Here is a 17,785-nt window from a genome sequence, read left to right on the forward strand (position 1 = left end):
TTCTGAATCCTTGCCTTTCCCAAACAGGCCCGGAGCGTTGTACATGAACTTTGGAATGTCCTCTGCACGTACTGCTAGACTGCTGTGCAGGAGCCCCACCCCTTTCTGTTCCTGCTAGAAGTAAAGAGTGGTTCTTCTAGTGCCGCACTCTGCCATCACTGACTATTTCATCCATTACAGTTTCAGTCCGTTCTTGTGATAACTTGCATTTGTGTATTTTGATCCTCCATTTTCTAACTAATCTGACGATGAGTTGAGACAGAATTCACACCATGCTCTGTAAGCATTAGCTGTTCTTGATGCCTACGGTGTGCCAGCACTACGCCAGGTATTATCCATAGCATTACTAACCCTCACAACAACACTGCCCAAAACGCCTCATTCATGCTGTGGAAGGTTCTGGAAGCTGCATTTTTTGATGTTACATATGTTGTGTAAGCTTGAGAATGAAGACTGAAACTCAGGTCTGGTTCATATGAAAGTTTGCCAAACAGTGCCGTCTGTAGTACAAACAGGTTTTTAAATATATATTTGGCAATTTTATTGAATGCTTTCATTTTGGAAATTGTAGTTTTATTAATGATGCCTTAAGTTGCATTTATTCACTTTTTGATTCATGAAATTACACTTCAGGTTCATTTTGCAATGCTTTCCATTGACTTACAATCTTGGGTCTTTTTTTTTTTTAAATATGTTTTTATTGATTTCAGAGAGTGAGAGGGAGAGAGAGATAGAAACATTAATGATGAGGGAGAATCATTGATCAGTTGCCTCCTGAACACCCCCCCACTTGGATCGAGCCCGCAACCCCAGCATGTTCCCTTGACTGGAATCGAACCTGGGACCCTTCAGTTCGCAGGATGATGCTGTATTCACTGAGCCAAATCAGCTAGGGCAATCCTGAGTCTTTTATACATATACTAGAAGCCCGGTGTATGGATTCATGCATGGGTAAAACCGGCCCGATCTCTGCAGGCCAGGCCAAGGGATCCCACCCAGTTTCAGCCTGATCCCCGCAGGCCAGGCCAACGGACCCCACTGGTACACAAATATGTGCACTGGGCCTCTAGTATGCATATAAGATCTTTGGTTAATCTCTTCCCACCCTCCCCCTTTCCCCCTTCCCTCTGAGATTCATCAGTCTGTTCCATGTTTCCATGCCTGTGCGTTGAGCATCTGCCCCCTGGTGGTCATTATGCACCATAGCTACTGGTCGAACGGTTGGATGGTTGCTTAGGCTTTTATATAGATAGACTAGAGGCCCAGTGCACAAATTTGTGCATGGGTGGGGCCGGCCACGGGGAGGGGCCGTGGGCAGTTGGCGGCCTGCTGTGGGCAGTTGGCGGCCGACTGTGGGCAGGCTAGCAGGGTGGGGGACAATCAGGCTAGTTGGCTGCTGCAGTGTGCATCATAGCCACTGGTCTTTCTGGCCATTCTGCTGTTGCAGTCACTTCTATAGGCTGCTGTCTCGCCTGTCCTGTCCAAATCCCCACTCACTGCCTTTGCCTGTTGTTCCAGCAAGTAAATATCACATGGCCCTTCATTTTTGCATCCTGAGTGTATCTGCTCAGCTATGTTTTTCACTGATTTTTAAATGTTTTCCTTCTGAATGTTTAACCCGTAGGGGACAGACCATTTTAATACAATGGTTTCAAACATTTTTAGCAGCAGAAACCTCTCAATTGAGATCACAAACATTCAAATGGAAAACAAATAGGACTGAGTGCTCTGCTTGGATCTGAGCTCAAGGGCACCAAGCCCTGCCAGTTTATTTCTGTTCCTCACCCTCCCAGAATTTCCCAGGAAACCTCGGGAGTCCATGAGGGCTGGTTCAGAAATTATTACCCTGTTCAGTCTTCTCCCTTTATAATAAACCAGCTCATAAAAGTTAAACCCCAACTCCTGGACTCGACCACCACACCATGGTTTCTCTCTCTCTCTGTTCTCTTACCATAACCACTCAGTTTTTTGTTTGTTTATTGAAAATAGTGAGTGTAGTTTTTATAAATAATGTTTTTAATTTAAAAGTAGATGAATGAAATATTTTGTATTTGATTTAAAAACAGTAGTCCTTAATAATGTTGCTTTGTAGTTGTTGGTTCTCCAGTGGTTTTGTTCTTTGCCAGTGGCCCAAAAATAAATACAAAACAAGAAAACCCATTTCTTGTGCCAGCTCAAGAGTAGAATGGGACTAGACATGTTCCATTGTAAGTGAGGCGGCGCATCCAGAAAGCGTGCCCCTCCCCCTATCCACATAGATTGTTTAATGTAATTTCTTTCCTTTATTAAATTTACTGGGGTGACACTGGTTAATCAAGTTTCATATAATTTCTCTTTGTGTATGTTTATAGCTGTTATTTTACTTTAAAGGCAAACATGGCCAGAAATCTAGAGTAGGACTTTATTATACACTATTTTTGTGGTTTTCTGTTGGCTGTGCTTAGAAGACACACTAGGTCACTTTTCCAAGTACATTAGGTCATCTGCTAGGGCTGCCATAACAAAATATCACAGGTGGGTGGCTAAACAGCAGAAATTTATTTCCTCACAGTCTGGGGCTGGAAGCCCAAGAGCGAGGTGCGGCAGGGCGGTCTCTTTCGAGGACCACAAGGGAAGGGTCTGTTCCAGGGTTTTCTCTGTGACTCGCGGATGGCCGCCCTCTCGCTGCCTTTTCACATGGTGGGTCTTCGGGGCACTCAGACCCCTGGTGTTGCTTTTGCGTTCAGAGTTCCTCTTATGAGGACACCAGTCAGGAGGGATCAGGGCCTTCCCTAAGGGCCTCATTTTAATAAATGAATTACCTCTTTGAAGGCCTTGTCTCTAAATACAGTCACACTCTGAGGTCCTGGGGGTTAGGGCTTCAGTGTATGAATTTTGGGGACAGGGGGACACAATTCAGCCTGTAACTGTCTCTAAAGGTTTATTGATTAACTGACCTTACTCAGGTTTGTGTACTATTAGAGATTAATAGCAAGAATTTAGATACTGAGCTCTTCAGGGACCCAGCTGACCTTTTTGTCTGATGAATAAACAAACTCTGTAGACCTTTGTAACAAATACGATATTTAAAAAAATTATTTTATGTCCATAAAGGCATCTATATGCATATAAAAGATATTAAAAAAACCAAATAAGAAAAAACTGTGTTCATTACCGAGAATTTACCTTGTTATATTTCCCTCTGTTATTAATTAGTATATGTCTATCTAGCTCTTTTTGTGTGTGTGTGTCTGCATGTATGAATATTTTACCAAAATTCGTAACCAGATCTTTTTTTCAGTTAATGATGTCTACTTTTTCTGGTTAGTACATTTTTATTTCATAACTAGGGGCCCGGTGCACGAAATTCGTGCACTGGGTGTGTGTGGGGAGGGGAGTGTCCCTCAGCCCAGCCTTCCCCCTCTCACATACTGGGAGCCCTCAGGCGTTGACCCCCATCACCCTCCAATCGCAGGATCGGCCCCTTGCCCAGGCCTGATGCCTCCGCCAGAGGTGTCAGGCTTGGACAGGGGACCCCCATCTCCCCCTGATCACTGGCTCTGGCCCCCGCCCAGGCCTGAGGCCTCTGGCCCAGGAATCATGCCTGGGCAGGGGACCCCCATCTCCCTCTGATCGCTTGCTCCACCCCCCGCCCAAGCCTGACGCCTCTGACCCAGGCTTCAGGCCTGGGCAACGGGACCATCATATCCCCCCAATCCCCGGCTCCGCCCCCCGCCCAGGCCTGACGCCTCGGCCAGAGGAGTTGACCCTCATCACCCTCCGATCACCAATCACCGCATCGGCCCCTTGACCAGGCCTGAGGCCTCTGGCAGAGGTGTCAGGCCTGGGCAGGGGACCCCCAGCTCCCCGCGGTTGCAGGCTCTGCCCCTGCCCAGGCCTAACGCCTCTGGCTGAGGCATCCGGCCCGGGCAGCGGGGACCCGCAGCTGCAGCGGCCCCGCGATCGTGGGCTTCGCTTTAGGCCCAGGCAAGGGACCCCTAGCTCCCGGGACTGCCAGCTTCGACCGTGCCCAGCTCCCATCACTGGCTCCACCCCTACTTCCTGCTATCACTGGCCAGGGCTGCAAAGGCGCCTGATTCTCTGATCATGGCTGGGGGGCAGGGCAAAGGTGGCCCCAGGGCCGCCTTTGCCCTGCCCCCCAGCTCTTAGCTCCCCCCTGGGTTTCCGATTACTGTCAGTGGCAGGGTGCTTCTTCCTGCTTTCCCTTTCGCCTCCCTGCATTGTGCCTACATATGCAAATTAACCGCCATCTTGTTGGCAGTTAACTGCCAATCTTAGTTGGCAGTTAATTTGCATATAGCCCTGATTAGCCAATGAAAAGGGTATCGTCGTACGCCAATTACCATTTTTCTCTTTTATTAGATAGGATACCCAATGGTGCAACTTATTTATTGCTGGATAACAAACCACTCTTAAATTTAGTTGTCCAAACAATGAGTTATTTTCTCATGATTCTGTGGGTCTGCTGGCCAGATCTCTGCTGGTGTAGCCGTGACTCACCCATGTGGTAGTCAGCTGGAGAGTCGGCTGGGATTGAAGGGCCAAGATGGTTCTACTCTCGTGTCTGACAGTTGGTGCTGGCTGTTGGCTGGGGCGTCTCTCTTCTCCACGTGCAGCAGACCAGCTTCTCCTTAGCATGGCAGTCTCCAGGCAGCTCATGAAGACTGCCAACAGGCCAAGGCGGAGGCTGCGAGTCCTCCTGGGGACTCATCCAGCCTCTCTTCTAACACAAGGCCAGCCGAGATTTAATGGGTGAAGAAATAGACTTCATTTCTTTTTCCTTCTTCAAAAAAGATTTTTAAAAACTGAGGAATCATTGACAAACATCATTATATTAGTTTCAAGTGTAAAACATAATGATTCGATATTTGAATATATTGAAAAATAAGTCTAGTTAATGTCTGTTACCATAAAGTTACAGTATTTTCTTGTTGCTGTTGTGATGAGAACTTTGAGGATTTAGTCTTAACTTTCATACTTGCACTACAGGATTATTAACTCTAGTCACTGTATACATTACATCCCCATGACTTAACTGTTTTGTAGCTGGAAATTTGTACCTTTTGGCTCTTTCACCCATTTTGCCTCCTTCCCTCACTTCTGACAACCACCAGTCTATTCTCTGTATCTATGAGCTTGTTGGCCTTTTAAAGATTTCACACATAAGTGAGATCATCTGGTATTTGCCTTTTCTCTGTCTGACTTATTTCACTTGGCATAGTGCCCTCAGGGTCCACCTATGTTGTCACAAGTGGCAAGATTTCATTCTTTTTAGGACTGATCAATATTCCCTTGTATGTATGTACCACATTTTCTTTATCCATTCATTCGTCAGTGGACACTTAGGTTGTTTTTGAGCCGGTCCACAGCATGCTGTTTGGTGTGGTTGGGTTTTATTTGTCTCTAAGTTTTGCTGAAAGTGTAGATCTTGGAGGTTTACAGTCATTCTTGCTGTTCTGTGAGATATTTTGGGAGCAGATGTGGAGATTCAGTTCTCGGTTGCTGTCCTGCACCTACGTGGATTCACGGCTCACTAGATGTTTGACCAGGCTTGTTTCTTCACAATAAAATTGGCCTGATTGGCACAGGCTTCTCAAATTGATAAGATTGTGATAATGTTAGTATTACCTTGACAGATGCTTACCTTTGACATTTGCCAGATGTGGAATATAGCGTTTCTATCAGAACTAGGGGTGTGTGTTTCCTGCATTGTGCTTCATTCAGTTGTAATTGCCTTCCATTCTTTTACATTGTTTCTGCGCTCCTCTAAGTCAGGGCTCGGCACCAGGGGACTAGATTTAGCTGTATTTCGTTGACCTCTCCAGTAGACCCATCTGTTATAAGTCACATTTAAAAAAAGAAAATTGTACATCATTAATATCTTTTTAGGCTCTATTTTAGTTTATGTAATGGCATGATATGACTGATGGATTTCTCCTTTATATATTTTTAGCCTTTCCAACATGGACACCATTACCTCCTTTACAACTGTTTCTGTACCTCTGCATGGTTACATAAAAAATATAAAAATATTTTCACCTATTCTATTTTCTTAAAAAGTGTATTCATTTCAACTAACAGTGGGAAGAAATTCTATGTGAAAAAGTCCGTAAAAAAACATTTATTTTTTTTTTTGGTGTTCTCTGATCTCTGATAGTGATAATTTTGTCAAAACACCAGCTGATCTATGACTGTTGAAACTGTCAGATTAATCAGTAGAATTTATAAGACACTGAAGAAGCAAATCACCAAAATGGAATTTTTGGACTGGAACACACGGTGTTCCCCTGGGCAGACTGGTTCCCAGGCTCTTTGTCTGCTGGAGTCGAAGAATGAATCCACGGACAGAAGATGGTATAGCAAAGGTGGAGATTTATTGAAGAACAAGTACAGATTCCCACATGGGGAAGGAGAAAGAATTTCACAGCACAGACTCCCATGTGGGGAGGGGCAAAGAGTCCCACCCATCCCCTGTTTTCACAGTTTATAAAGGCTATAGATCTTTGTGCCTTGATAGCCCCTCTGATTGGTCACTATTCTCTTAGACTGGTTACTATAGTAACTCCCGAGCTTAAAGGTCCAACCTCACATGGGACATGTGAGGTGTTCCTCTCCTCCTCATTGTTTTCCTATTCCCTGTGAGCTTTCTTCTTTTGGATGAGGGGCTTCCTTCCCTTTATTTTGTAAATATAGACCTGCTATTCCCAGTTCCCTCATTCTATGGAAATGTACCTGTTGCAGCTTTTCAGTTCCCTATTCTATGGAGATATACCTTCTGCTCTGCAGCCCTGTGCTGCTTCCATGGTCCCCTTAATTTCTAAAATTTCCTAAACCTATCTTTTTTACCCCTAAAAATTACTGTTTCAGTCCCCCCTCCGATTAGGAAACCCCACCTGCCATTGGGGACAGTGGACGCTGGTCTGTCTGCTTCCCACTGGAAAGGGGTCATAGTTTGGGGGCAGCAGTCAGGGTCCTATTGGAAATGGGCTAACTAAGGGTCTGCGGTTCTATGTGGAGGACCATTTGTAGCTTTAAGACTTCTAACTGGAAGGATATGAACGTAACAAGCAATGGTTAAAGATGAGTAATAATAAAACAGTAAAGGTCTGAAGAGGGGAGCTAGTTAATAGAGATGGTATTATAAATTTTGAGGCCTTTTCCTTTAGCTAAACTGCTTGCAGCAAGAAGTGCTTAATTATGGCAGACATTTTGCCCTGTTTGATTGAGGACCTTCTTGAAAATAAGGATCATAGGCTTGAGAAGTGGTCCTGGTCTGGTTGGTGGTAGTAATTCTGTAACAGCTGTAATGAAGGCTGCGACTCCTAAGGCTGTAAGAGTCTCTGATTGTGGTCGGGCTGCTTAGTAGTTAGGGATTTGGAGAGCCAGTATGGCTGAAAATTTGGCTACATTAGGGATACAAAAAGGAGCTATAAGTAGGAGCATCTTATGGTGTTTCTGGGTCGTAGCAAGGACAGAAAAGGTATTAACCTAGGGTTCAGGTGACACTTATGAAAAGACAGAATAAGAATTGTTAAAAAGATGAAAACACTGATTATCTAGAAATACTAGAGTATGTTACTTATTTGGCACTTATTGATTCTTCAGGATTCCTTCGAGAGAGAAGTTTTAGGTCCTTTAGAGGCTCACACGAGTAGAAATTGGTGATCTAGTTGATGGCAATGCAGCTTCGTCCTCCTCTTGTGCTGGTATTCAAGACTCACTCGAGACAGACAGATTTAGGAGTCGATTCCCCTGACCTGTGGGGAGAATTAAAGACAGTGTCTGTAAAAGGGCTTTTTGAGTTGTTCAAAGGCCTGCCCAAATAAATGAGGGCTGTTCCCGAAAACTCTGGGCAGCACTGTCCATGTTAGCTGACTGCTTTGATTATTAGGATCTTTTAAAGGCAAACAGGGACTGTGAATTAGGAGGCAGGGTATATAGGAAAAGTATCCTTGAGATCTAGTACTATAAACTACTCTGTGTCCTCTGGAATCTGGGCAAGTAAAGTATGAGGGTTAGGGACCTGTCTTTTTCACCCCTAAAAATTCCTGTTTCATCACGAAGGTATTTATAAAGGTGATGCTAAGTAGCATCCTCAATAATCAATGCCACCTGGCCTCATAGACAGCTCTGCCACCATGAATCATCCTTTCAGTGAGTTACAAGGTATTTAAAATATTAAAGTTTCACTTTTGAATATCAATTTCAACTCAAAAATTGCACGGGTGAGGATACTTGCTGCAATGGCAAGGGAATGGTTCATGAAACATTGCAGTCTGTTGTATATAGCAAAACAGACAGCAGCTGAGAACCTTCCTTACTTTGAAGTAAATATGACTAATTCACAACACTGGTAAATTTATGTCTTAGTCAGAAATTTATCATGATTTTGATAAGCGGGAAGGCATTTGCAGGAGGTGCTATTAGAATGTTGAGCTAAAACAAAAAGGAAAAAAGTGAGATGACTTTGGCATGACATTAAAAAGAAATTACTTTCAGGTGTGTATGGTACATCATGTACTTTAGATACAAGACAAGAAAAAGGAGCAATCAAGAGAGATTTAGGCGGTCTGGAGGAGGAGGAGGAGGTGCAAATGAGAACCAAGAAGTGTGGAAATGAATGTATGTGAGGCATGTCTGAAGGAAGAGAAAAGTATGTAGGAAATAAAAATAAAAGAAGACCGAGTAACTTGTGCACGTGGGTGGAGGTGGGGTTGAATTAGGGGGAAATTCGGGCTAATAACAGCTCTTTGGAAGGTGCCACCATAGGAAGAAATATGAGAGAGAAATTCTAACTGCGACGATTTGCAATACAAATGTTAGATGATCAGAGGTCAGTCAGTATTACTGGAAGTCAGTAGGTGTTTGAAGAGTGAAAACAGAAGAGAGACTCTTTCCTTGAAAGCAGGAGGTGTAGCTTTTAGGCTTCTTTCTGTCAGTTAACTCTGCTACGTCCTCCCCTGCCAGCTGATTTCCATGAGCTTGCATTAACGAGACCTAGTCTTCGAAAGTCAACCAGCTCTTTCCATGGTTATCTTTTTGCATCCTTAATGAAAAACTGCTCTTTAGGTAATTTCTAGAGGTTTATTGAACTCAGTATCTCCAGTATGTTTCACCTTCTTCACCTGTTAATAGAAACACAAAATTATGAACAATGGAGAGGTTTCTGATTCAACATTAAGTCAGATATGTAGAGGTCTTGAGCAGCTGAAACTAACCAACTAACAACGTATGTTCTTTTTTTTTTTTTTTTTTTAAAGGGAACAATAAAGAATCTGGTATTGTAATCCTAATTCTTAGAACCTATGAATACATTAGGTTACATGACAAATGAGAATTAAGGTTGCAGGTGGAATTAAAATTGCTAGTCACTTGACCACCTTACAAGAAGGAGATTGTCCTGGATTATCTGGGTGAACCCAACATAATCACAGTGGTCCTTCAAAATGGAAGAGAGAAAGGCGGAGAGGAGGGTCAGATGGGGATGCTACTACAGAAGAGGTCAGAATGATGCAATGTGTGAAGTGACTCAACCGCCATTGCTGACTTTGAAGATGGAGGAAGGGGCCATGAGCCAAGGAGTGCAGGCAGCCTCTTAAAGACGGAAAAGGCAAGAAAATAGACTTTCTCTTAGACTAGAGCTTCTGGAATAAATGCAGCTCTGCTGCACCCTGATTTTATCGTGGTGACATGCCTGTCACACTTCTAATCTACTGCATAAAATGATAAATTTGTGTTGCTTTAAGCCACCAGTTTGTAGTCATTTGTCACAGCAGCAATAGGAAGTGAACAGAGGGTAAGTAAGGAGAGTAATCAGATGAGACATGCAGACCACTCTTTAAAGACGTTTTGCCATGAAAGGAAGAGGAAAGCAAGGATTTAGGAAAGATGGTAGTGTTTTAAAATCAGAGAGATAGTGTGTTTTTGAAATTTCACATTATTTGTGTGATTTCTGTGTTATTTTTATGCTTCTGAGAGACACAGCATCAGAGTGCTGCATCTGGCACTCCAGCTACTGTCACATAAAATTCTTTAAAAGCAAGTTAATTGCACTTGAATAAAAACCAGATATCTCTTGAGTGTTGCACTGAAATATCAGTTATATAAGAAAATTTCTTTAGCTTAATACTGACTAAAACTAATTAGACCCTAATAGTGCTTTATAGAAAACCTTAAATTTATGCTTATATTGAGAGAATAGCTTAAGTCAGGATATCATAAATTTGAATTTTATTTTAAAAACATTACAATTGAACTTAGCAATATTTTTCAGTTCTATAAATTGTAATTGATGTCTAAATTTGCAGCAATTATCAATAATAATAGCTAATAGTCACCATGTAATTAGTGCTTAGTGTTTGTCTGGCCCAGGATTAACCCTCAATTAAATTGTCATTTAATCCTCTTGACAATCTTATGTGGCAATTGGAATTATTTCTGTTCATTTTATAGATATAGGATATGAGCCATTCTCTGTTTAAAGAAGATTATTTAGCAAAATACAAAAGAGTTGAGATATAATCATTTTATTCATATAACAAAAACATTTATTTTAATTTAATCAAGAAACCAGTAGTCTATACAAGCATCATAGTAAGGTATTCCATTTTATGGACTGTAAATAAATCTCAATATAATTATAAATTGATAAATTTTTTTGAAGAGTCATATTGATGAAATGTGCCTCACAGCTTCTGAGAACATGTCAGATTTATTTATTTGTTTATTTATCATTGTTGTCATGAATGTGGACTACTGATGAACGGTCCCCTTCTGTTCCTCAGTTATGAACAGAATAAGCCTTTACTTCCACTGAAAATATATCAAGTCCAACTGCTTGATATATTTTCTTTCTCTGTTCTTTCTTTTGCACCTTTAGAATTTCTGTGTCCTGGAAATGCCTGTCAGATTAGTAAAAATGAAAGTTAATGATAATGAGTTGGTGAAAACATTTTTTAAAAGGCATTTATTCACTGTTGATGGGGTATATAGATGGCTATAGCTATTTAGAGGAAAACGTTTATTAAACATTGCAGCAGTTTTGAAATTTACATATGTTGTAACTCAACAATCCAGTTTTAGGATTCTGTCCTGCTAATCTCTACTTGCCCAAGTGAACAAAATGCATGTGTAAGGGGGATTCTTGTGGCATTGTTTTCTTGTCGTTTTTATTATTGTCCTAATTATTATAAGAATGAGAATGTCAATATGAAGTAAAGTTGGTTGAGGGCCAGAAAATCCCAGACTCCAGAGCTACAGAGGAGCTTGAGATGAAGGTAGCAAATACTTTGCATTGTAATACTTAGTTTTATAGTACTTGTTTGTTATCAGGCACCCCTCTTGGCATTTTCTACATATTTCATTCAGTCTTTGCAAGCAACCCTTCAAGGCATGGATTACCATCTTTGTTTTACAAATGAGGTACCCTGGGCTCAGGGAGTCAAGAGAGGTACCCAAGGTCTCATAGCTGGCATTTGGAAGAACATGACTTCATTTCTCTACATAGCTCAGCCCATGTATATTGACCTCGTTGGTGTGTCAGGAAAGCGTCATTATTTTCAATAGCAGAGAATGAGATGGGTGCGATGTTCAGTTTTTGACCTCTCTTGATCCTTTCCAGTTCATAATTATATTACAGTTAATTACTTTTCTTAACACACAGCCATGATTGGGTCACCCCACTGCTTAGAGCCTCCCATTTTACTTGAGGAGGATATAATCTAAGCTCCAGCCTCAGCCTTTTTCATCCAGTCTCCCACTGTTATGCTCTGATGCCTGTGCTCCAACCAATCTGAGTAACCCCCTCACTCTTCCGTGAACATGCAGTTTTCTTTTCCTGTTCTGTGCTTAAATACTAGCTTGAGTTCAACTCTGGGTTTCAGTGTCTCCTAACAGACAAGTCACTCACTCTCTCTGACCCTTTACTTTCCCATCTGCCTGGAGTCGTTGGGCTTAAATGGGACGATGCATGTGTTGAGTAGTTATTCTGTCAGAAAGTATTTACTAGGGGAAAAGAAAGGATTGCGGTGCGGTATGTGCAGCCGGGCAAGACAAGTGCAAGAAGAGAGAGCAAGAAGGACATTCTTTTCTGAGGGGAAGAGAAAGCGAAGGGGAGGGGCTGTTGAAACCATCCAGCTCTGTTGTAACCTTGGAGTTCTTCCTGTACGGCTTTGAAACCGACATAGGGTGTGAGAGCCCCTCCCACCAGCCCTCCCTATTCCTGTCTTGGTTAAGGTCTCTGTCGTGAATGTTGACACATGTGAAGTGTTGAGTACCACCCGTGGCAGATAGTGATCCATAGTGGTGGCTGCATTAAAATGAAGCCTAAAAAAAGTACAAGAAGACACTGGAACATCTTGTGGGATCAAGTCAGAAAGTGCAATAAATGAGGTGAAGGGGAAGCCCTCCCTTATGGGAGAATGCCAACCAACATAGAGAAGGGTGGTGGGCTTAGAAAGTCGTCATTGGATTCTAAAATGGATGGGTGCTAGTTTGATGAGGAACGGGGTATTTTTACACAGTCTTAATTCGTCTCCCCACAATTTACCAGTTAATTACACAGGGAAACATAGTAACTTCATAGTGGAGAAACCTGGCAAACACCACCTCAATGACTCCACATTAATGACATGATCAGGATTAACACCAGTATTCAAAAAATTAACACCACATGCTTCCTGATATATTCTAAGTCAGATGGTCGGCTTTCACAGGCAGGTAGATTAAGGTGATAACCATTTCACTGATGGTCCTTCCAAGAATACATAACCTGCATTTAATAATAAAAAAGCATTAGGTAAAACCCAAATTGAAGGTTGGCCCTCAGAATGACTGGCCTAGCCTCTTCAAGATGTCAAGATCAAGGAAGAAAGACCGAGGGTTCCAGACTAAAGAGCTATGATAGCCATGGGTCCTGCACTGGAAAAAAAGTAGCTACGAAGAGCAGTCATTGGGGAAAATGACAAAATTTGCCTAGGGAGTATAAATTAGATTTTTTTATCATAGTTAGTTTTTGACACGGATGGTTGTACTCTGTTTATATGAAAGGATGTTCTTTTTCTTAGGAGATGCACACTGAAGGATTTAGGGATAGGAACATGATGTCTCTAGTTTACTTTCAACAGCAAAGGAAAAATATGCACATATGTAAAAACAGAGAGACTACTAAAGCAAGTGAAGCAAAATATAAACAATCGGTAGATTTGCATAATAGGAATATGGAGGTTTCTTGTACTGTTTTTGCAAATATTTTTGTAAGCATGAAATTATACCAAGATACATTTTCTTAAAAACCCAAGTTTAAGGCATTGTGACCCAGATATAAAGGAGTTTTCACCAGCCCTTCTAGACTAATGCCAGATTTCATGCCACTGTCCCTGTAATGCTAGCCTGTGAAACAAGATTAAAGTATAATTTTTCCAAAACAGCATTAGAGTTGTAGCTTTCTCCTGCTCTGACTTTGCTCTAGTCATTGTGGCATATCCAGAAAGACATATCGATTACATATATTGTCCTTTGTATGTATGTTTGTATTATTTCTCATGACTGAACATTTGATGAGGTTTGGACTGCAGATACTTTGAGGTTCTAATCTCTGGCAAGAATTTAGAATGTAGCTCTTCTAGGTTTCCAAATTCAGATGCTTCTGCTTTAACAGGCAGGTAGATTAAGGTGATAACCTCTTAGAAAAGAGTGTAGATACTCCTGTAGGCAAGGCCAAGTACTTTAATGAGAGAACAACCCTGGGTTCACTCCTATAAGAAATAAATTCGCTCTGAAATTCGGTGCCATAAATATGTCAGTGTTCATTTTAGCTTGGCACATTCTCCCAAAAAGATTGACATATTGTTTACCTATCTGCTACCTACTATACATTTTTGGAAGGGTGCATAGGAAATCTTGGAAAATAAGGAATTGGCTTAAAAATAGTGACTGTTAAAAGGAAAGCTGGGATTTTTCTTTGTGTCTTGTTTTGTTCTGTTCATTTTTTATTGTAGTCACTGAAGTGGCAGTTGTTTCGATACTCATTGGTGATGGCTGAGGGTTCTGATATGCTGTATTTGAGAAATTATTTAAATATATTTAGAATTTGTGTAATGGTTTTAATGGCAATACTCTATGCAAATTCATTTGATTATAGTTCAGGCTAGTCATTATCTTATGAAACTGTATTCTATATGAATTTAGTAATATATTCTTATGAAACTGTATACTAAGAATTATACCAAAAGTCATATATTAAAGTCAGTGCCTTGTGGTTAATCCATATTGATTAAAAGGAAACACTTCCATTAGTTTATGAACACAAGTCAAAGAAAGAAAAATATATTTCATTTTTAGATTATATAAATGGTGGAGAACTTTTTACTCATCTTTCTCAAAGAGAGCGTTTCAAAGAGCACGAGGTGCAGATCTATATTGGAGAGATTGTGCTCGCCCTCGAACATCTCCACAAGGTAAGATGCCCAACCTTTGGGGTTTCTCTCTTTGAAAAATCTAACGGAAGTCATGATGGAGCTTAGACAGCTAATGTTTTTACGTGTCATTGTCTTTGTGGTGATTGTGAAAGCACACTTGTAGATCGTTAACCTCGTTTCTCAGTTTTATAGTTCTCTCTCTCTCTCTTAATATTTTTGTATTGATTTCAGAGAGGAAGGGAAAGGGAGAGAGAGAGAGAAACATCAATGATGAGAGAGAATCATTGATCAACTGCCTCTTGCATGTCCCCCATAGTGGTTGAGCCCACATCCCAACTCAGGCAAGTGCCCTGATCAGGAATCGAACCCATAACCTCCTGATTTATAGGTCGGTGCTCAACCACTGAGCCCCACTGGCCGGGCTATAGTTCTCTTTTTTAAAATCTGCTTTCTTTAGTAGTTCCTGTGATGCATATTTAAAATGCAGAGCCTGAGCAATATTCTGTCTTTTTTTTTAATGAAAAATCCTAATGCTTATTACAAAGTATCATCAAAATAAATTTTTTCATTCTTAAGTATTATTTTGTATTAGTTTCAGGGTATAGCATAGTGATTAGCTAATAACATACTTTACAAAGTGTTCCCCCGATATTTCCAGTACCTACCTGGTATCATGCATAGTTATCACAATAACTTTTCCATTCTTAAAATAACCTTTACAATAAAGCCAAAGTCGTAATACACATTTCCTAGTAGAGACTCACTTCCCTTTATATCTTCACGGTGTATTTCCTGCTGAGGTTGGAGAAGATCAGTTATTTGAAAGAAGCATCTACCTGTGCTACCAGCTTTCTCACTGTCCACCCTGGCTTGTTTTTTTCATTGTTTTGTTTCTGAGACCCTCTCTCATGCCCTCCCCCCCGCCCTCATGTAGCATGAACTTAGTTACTAAAAACATTCCATGAAATTCATGTCTGTGATGCAGTTTGAACTCTATAAAATTAGTTTAAGCTTTTAAAAACATTGTTTCAGATACTATTAATCTCGGTCCAAGAAACTTTGATTAAAAACCTTTTTTTTTTTACTTAATGAGGAAGAATTATTGTGGGAGCGGTTATTATGTGCCTCAGAAATAGAAAGCACTAGAGCAATTTTCACCAAAGGCCTGTGAGGCTGCAAGGAGACTGGCATGGCTTGAGTCACTGAATTAGGATGATGTAGGCACACCATAAGGCCACTCTTCTTCTTGGTTTTGTATTCATATCCCACACTAGATTACAGGTGGCCATAGGAAAGAATGAAGAGAATCGAAGGGAGAAGACAGGACCAAAGAGGGAATTTTTAAAGAGGCAGGGAGATTAGAATGGCAAGATGGAGGCAATGGATGGCAGAGGCTCTGAGAAAAAATGAGGAGTTTTAAGAAAAAAAGTGAGGGAATCAAGAAAAAGGTAGATCCAGCCCATCCGGCCCAGAACAGAAATGAGGCTGGGCAGGTGGAGGGAGATGGGGTTCAGAATAGGAATCTTAAGGGGAGTGAATGAAAAATATGTAAGAATAGGGGGGAAGAGAGAAGGCTCCAGGCGCAGGGCTGCAGTGCCCTGGAGAGAGTAACGGGAGTGAGAAGGGAGGGAGCTGAGCTGAGATGATGGGAGCTGACATCTCTGTTCCTTTTGATAGACTTGTTGGTATGGTGGCAAGCTTTATGCCTGCGATTATTTTTGTGGGATATACAGTAGTTAGGACATTTTTTTTCTCTCTCTCTCTCAAATGATAAGAATTTTATTAAAAGAGGGAGAGTTATTCCGTAGCACCGAAGCAAACTTTTATAGTAAATTTTCAGCAAAGTATTCTAGCTATTACAAAGTTTTTAAAAAGGCTTCCGAATTATTCCTGAAAATAAAGTTTCAGTTAGTGCCTAAACACTTAAAAATGGGGTATATTATATACACACAAAATAGAGCAGTTTCACGAAGGACATCTTTTTATACATGAACCAAATCAGGCCCAGGAATAGGCAGAAAATACCTTTTTATTTTATGTTTAGGAGTATTAGATGTAGTTTTTTATGGCATGAAAATGATGGTGGAGAAGGCCATAAATTCCTGAGTGAAAACTAACAAACTAACAAAATACAGAGCTCTTAGGGGAAAGCTTAGTAAATTGAGTTTTTAATTTGTGTGAAAGCTTTAATTTTGTTTATGAAAGGAAAATCCATGAACATTCATTATCATTAAAACAGGGTAATCAGAAACACAGAAATAAGAGAACATGATGAATTCTAAATATAAATGTACTTGATATGGAGTGGAAATAATCTAGCAGGTCCGATCTCAGCTAAGTTTCTCTTAATCTTCCTACCCTAAAAAGGTAAATACAAAGAAGTATAACACAAAGCCAGTTTTATTAGTCTTGATATAGCTTCCAGCACTGATTTTCCCAGGAGGAGACAAGAATGGGAGTTTATTTGGAAGAACTGTGGGAATAAAAACAAAGGAGTGACCATTGTGGGATCCGGTTAGTCTGGAAACATGCTGACGCCATTAGGGAGGTGAAGGACACGAACTGGCCAAGAAGGCACCTACACATCACTGGGGTGAGGATGGGAGCACCTACACATCACTGGGGTGAGGATGGGAGCACCTACACATCACTGGGGTGAGGATGGGAGCACCTACACATCACTGGGGTGAGGATGGGAGCACCTACACATCACTGGGGTGAGGATGGGAGCACCTACACATCACTAGGGTGAGGATGGGAGCACCTACACATCACTAGGGTGAGGATGGGAGCACCTACACATCACTGGGGTGAGGATGGGAGCACCTACACATCACTGGGGTGAGGATGGGAGCACCTACACATCACTGGGGTGAGGATGGGAGCACCTACACATCACTAGGGTGAGGATGGGAGCACCTACATACACATCATTGGGGTGAGGATGGGAGCACCTACACATCACTAGGGTGAGGATGGGAGCACCTACACATCACTGGGGTGAGGATGGGAGCACCTACACATCACTGGGGTGAGGATGGGAGCACCTACACATCACTGGGGTGAGGATGGGAGCACCTACACATCACTAGGGTGAGGATGGGAGCACCTACATACACATCATTGGGGTGAGGATGGGAGCACCTACACATCACTAGGGTGAGGATGGGAGCACCTACATACACATCATTGGGGTGAGGATGGGAGCACCTACACATCACTGGGGTGACGATGGAAGCACCCAAACATCACCTGGGGTGAGGATGGGAGCACCTACACATCACTGGGGTGAGGATGGGAGCACCTACATACACATCATTGGGGTGAGGAATGGAGCACCTACACATCACTGGGGTGACGATGGAAGC

The 17,785-nt window shown here is 41.7% G+C and overlaps 1 protein-coding gene across 4 annotated transcripts in view; it reads left to right on the plus strand.

The window, feature by feature from the left end:
- RPS6KA5 (ribosomal protein S6 kinase A5) overlaps nt 1-17,785 on the plus strand; it is a 129,559-nt gene that overhangs the window by 51,083 nt on the left and 60,691 nt on the right. For all 4 annotated transcript variants that reach the window (XM_059688137.1, XM_059688130.1, XM_059688150.1 and 1 more), the window contains exon 4: nt 14,341-14,456. In XM_059688137.1, coding sequence (XP_059544120.1) covers nt 14,341-14,456 — 116 coding nt within the window. The remainder of the gene's footprint in view (nt 1-14,340; nt 14,457-17,785) is intronic.

This window comes from Myotis daubentonii, chromosome 1 (assembly GCF_963259705.1).
Source record: "Myotis daubentonii chromosome 1, mMyoDau2.1, whole genome shotgun sequence".
Taxonomy (NCBI): domain Eukaryota; kingdom Metazoa; phylum Chordata; class Mammalia; order Chiroptera; family Vespertilionidae; genus Myotis; species Myotis daubentonii.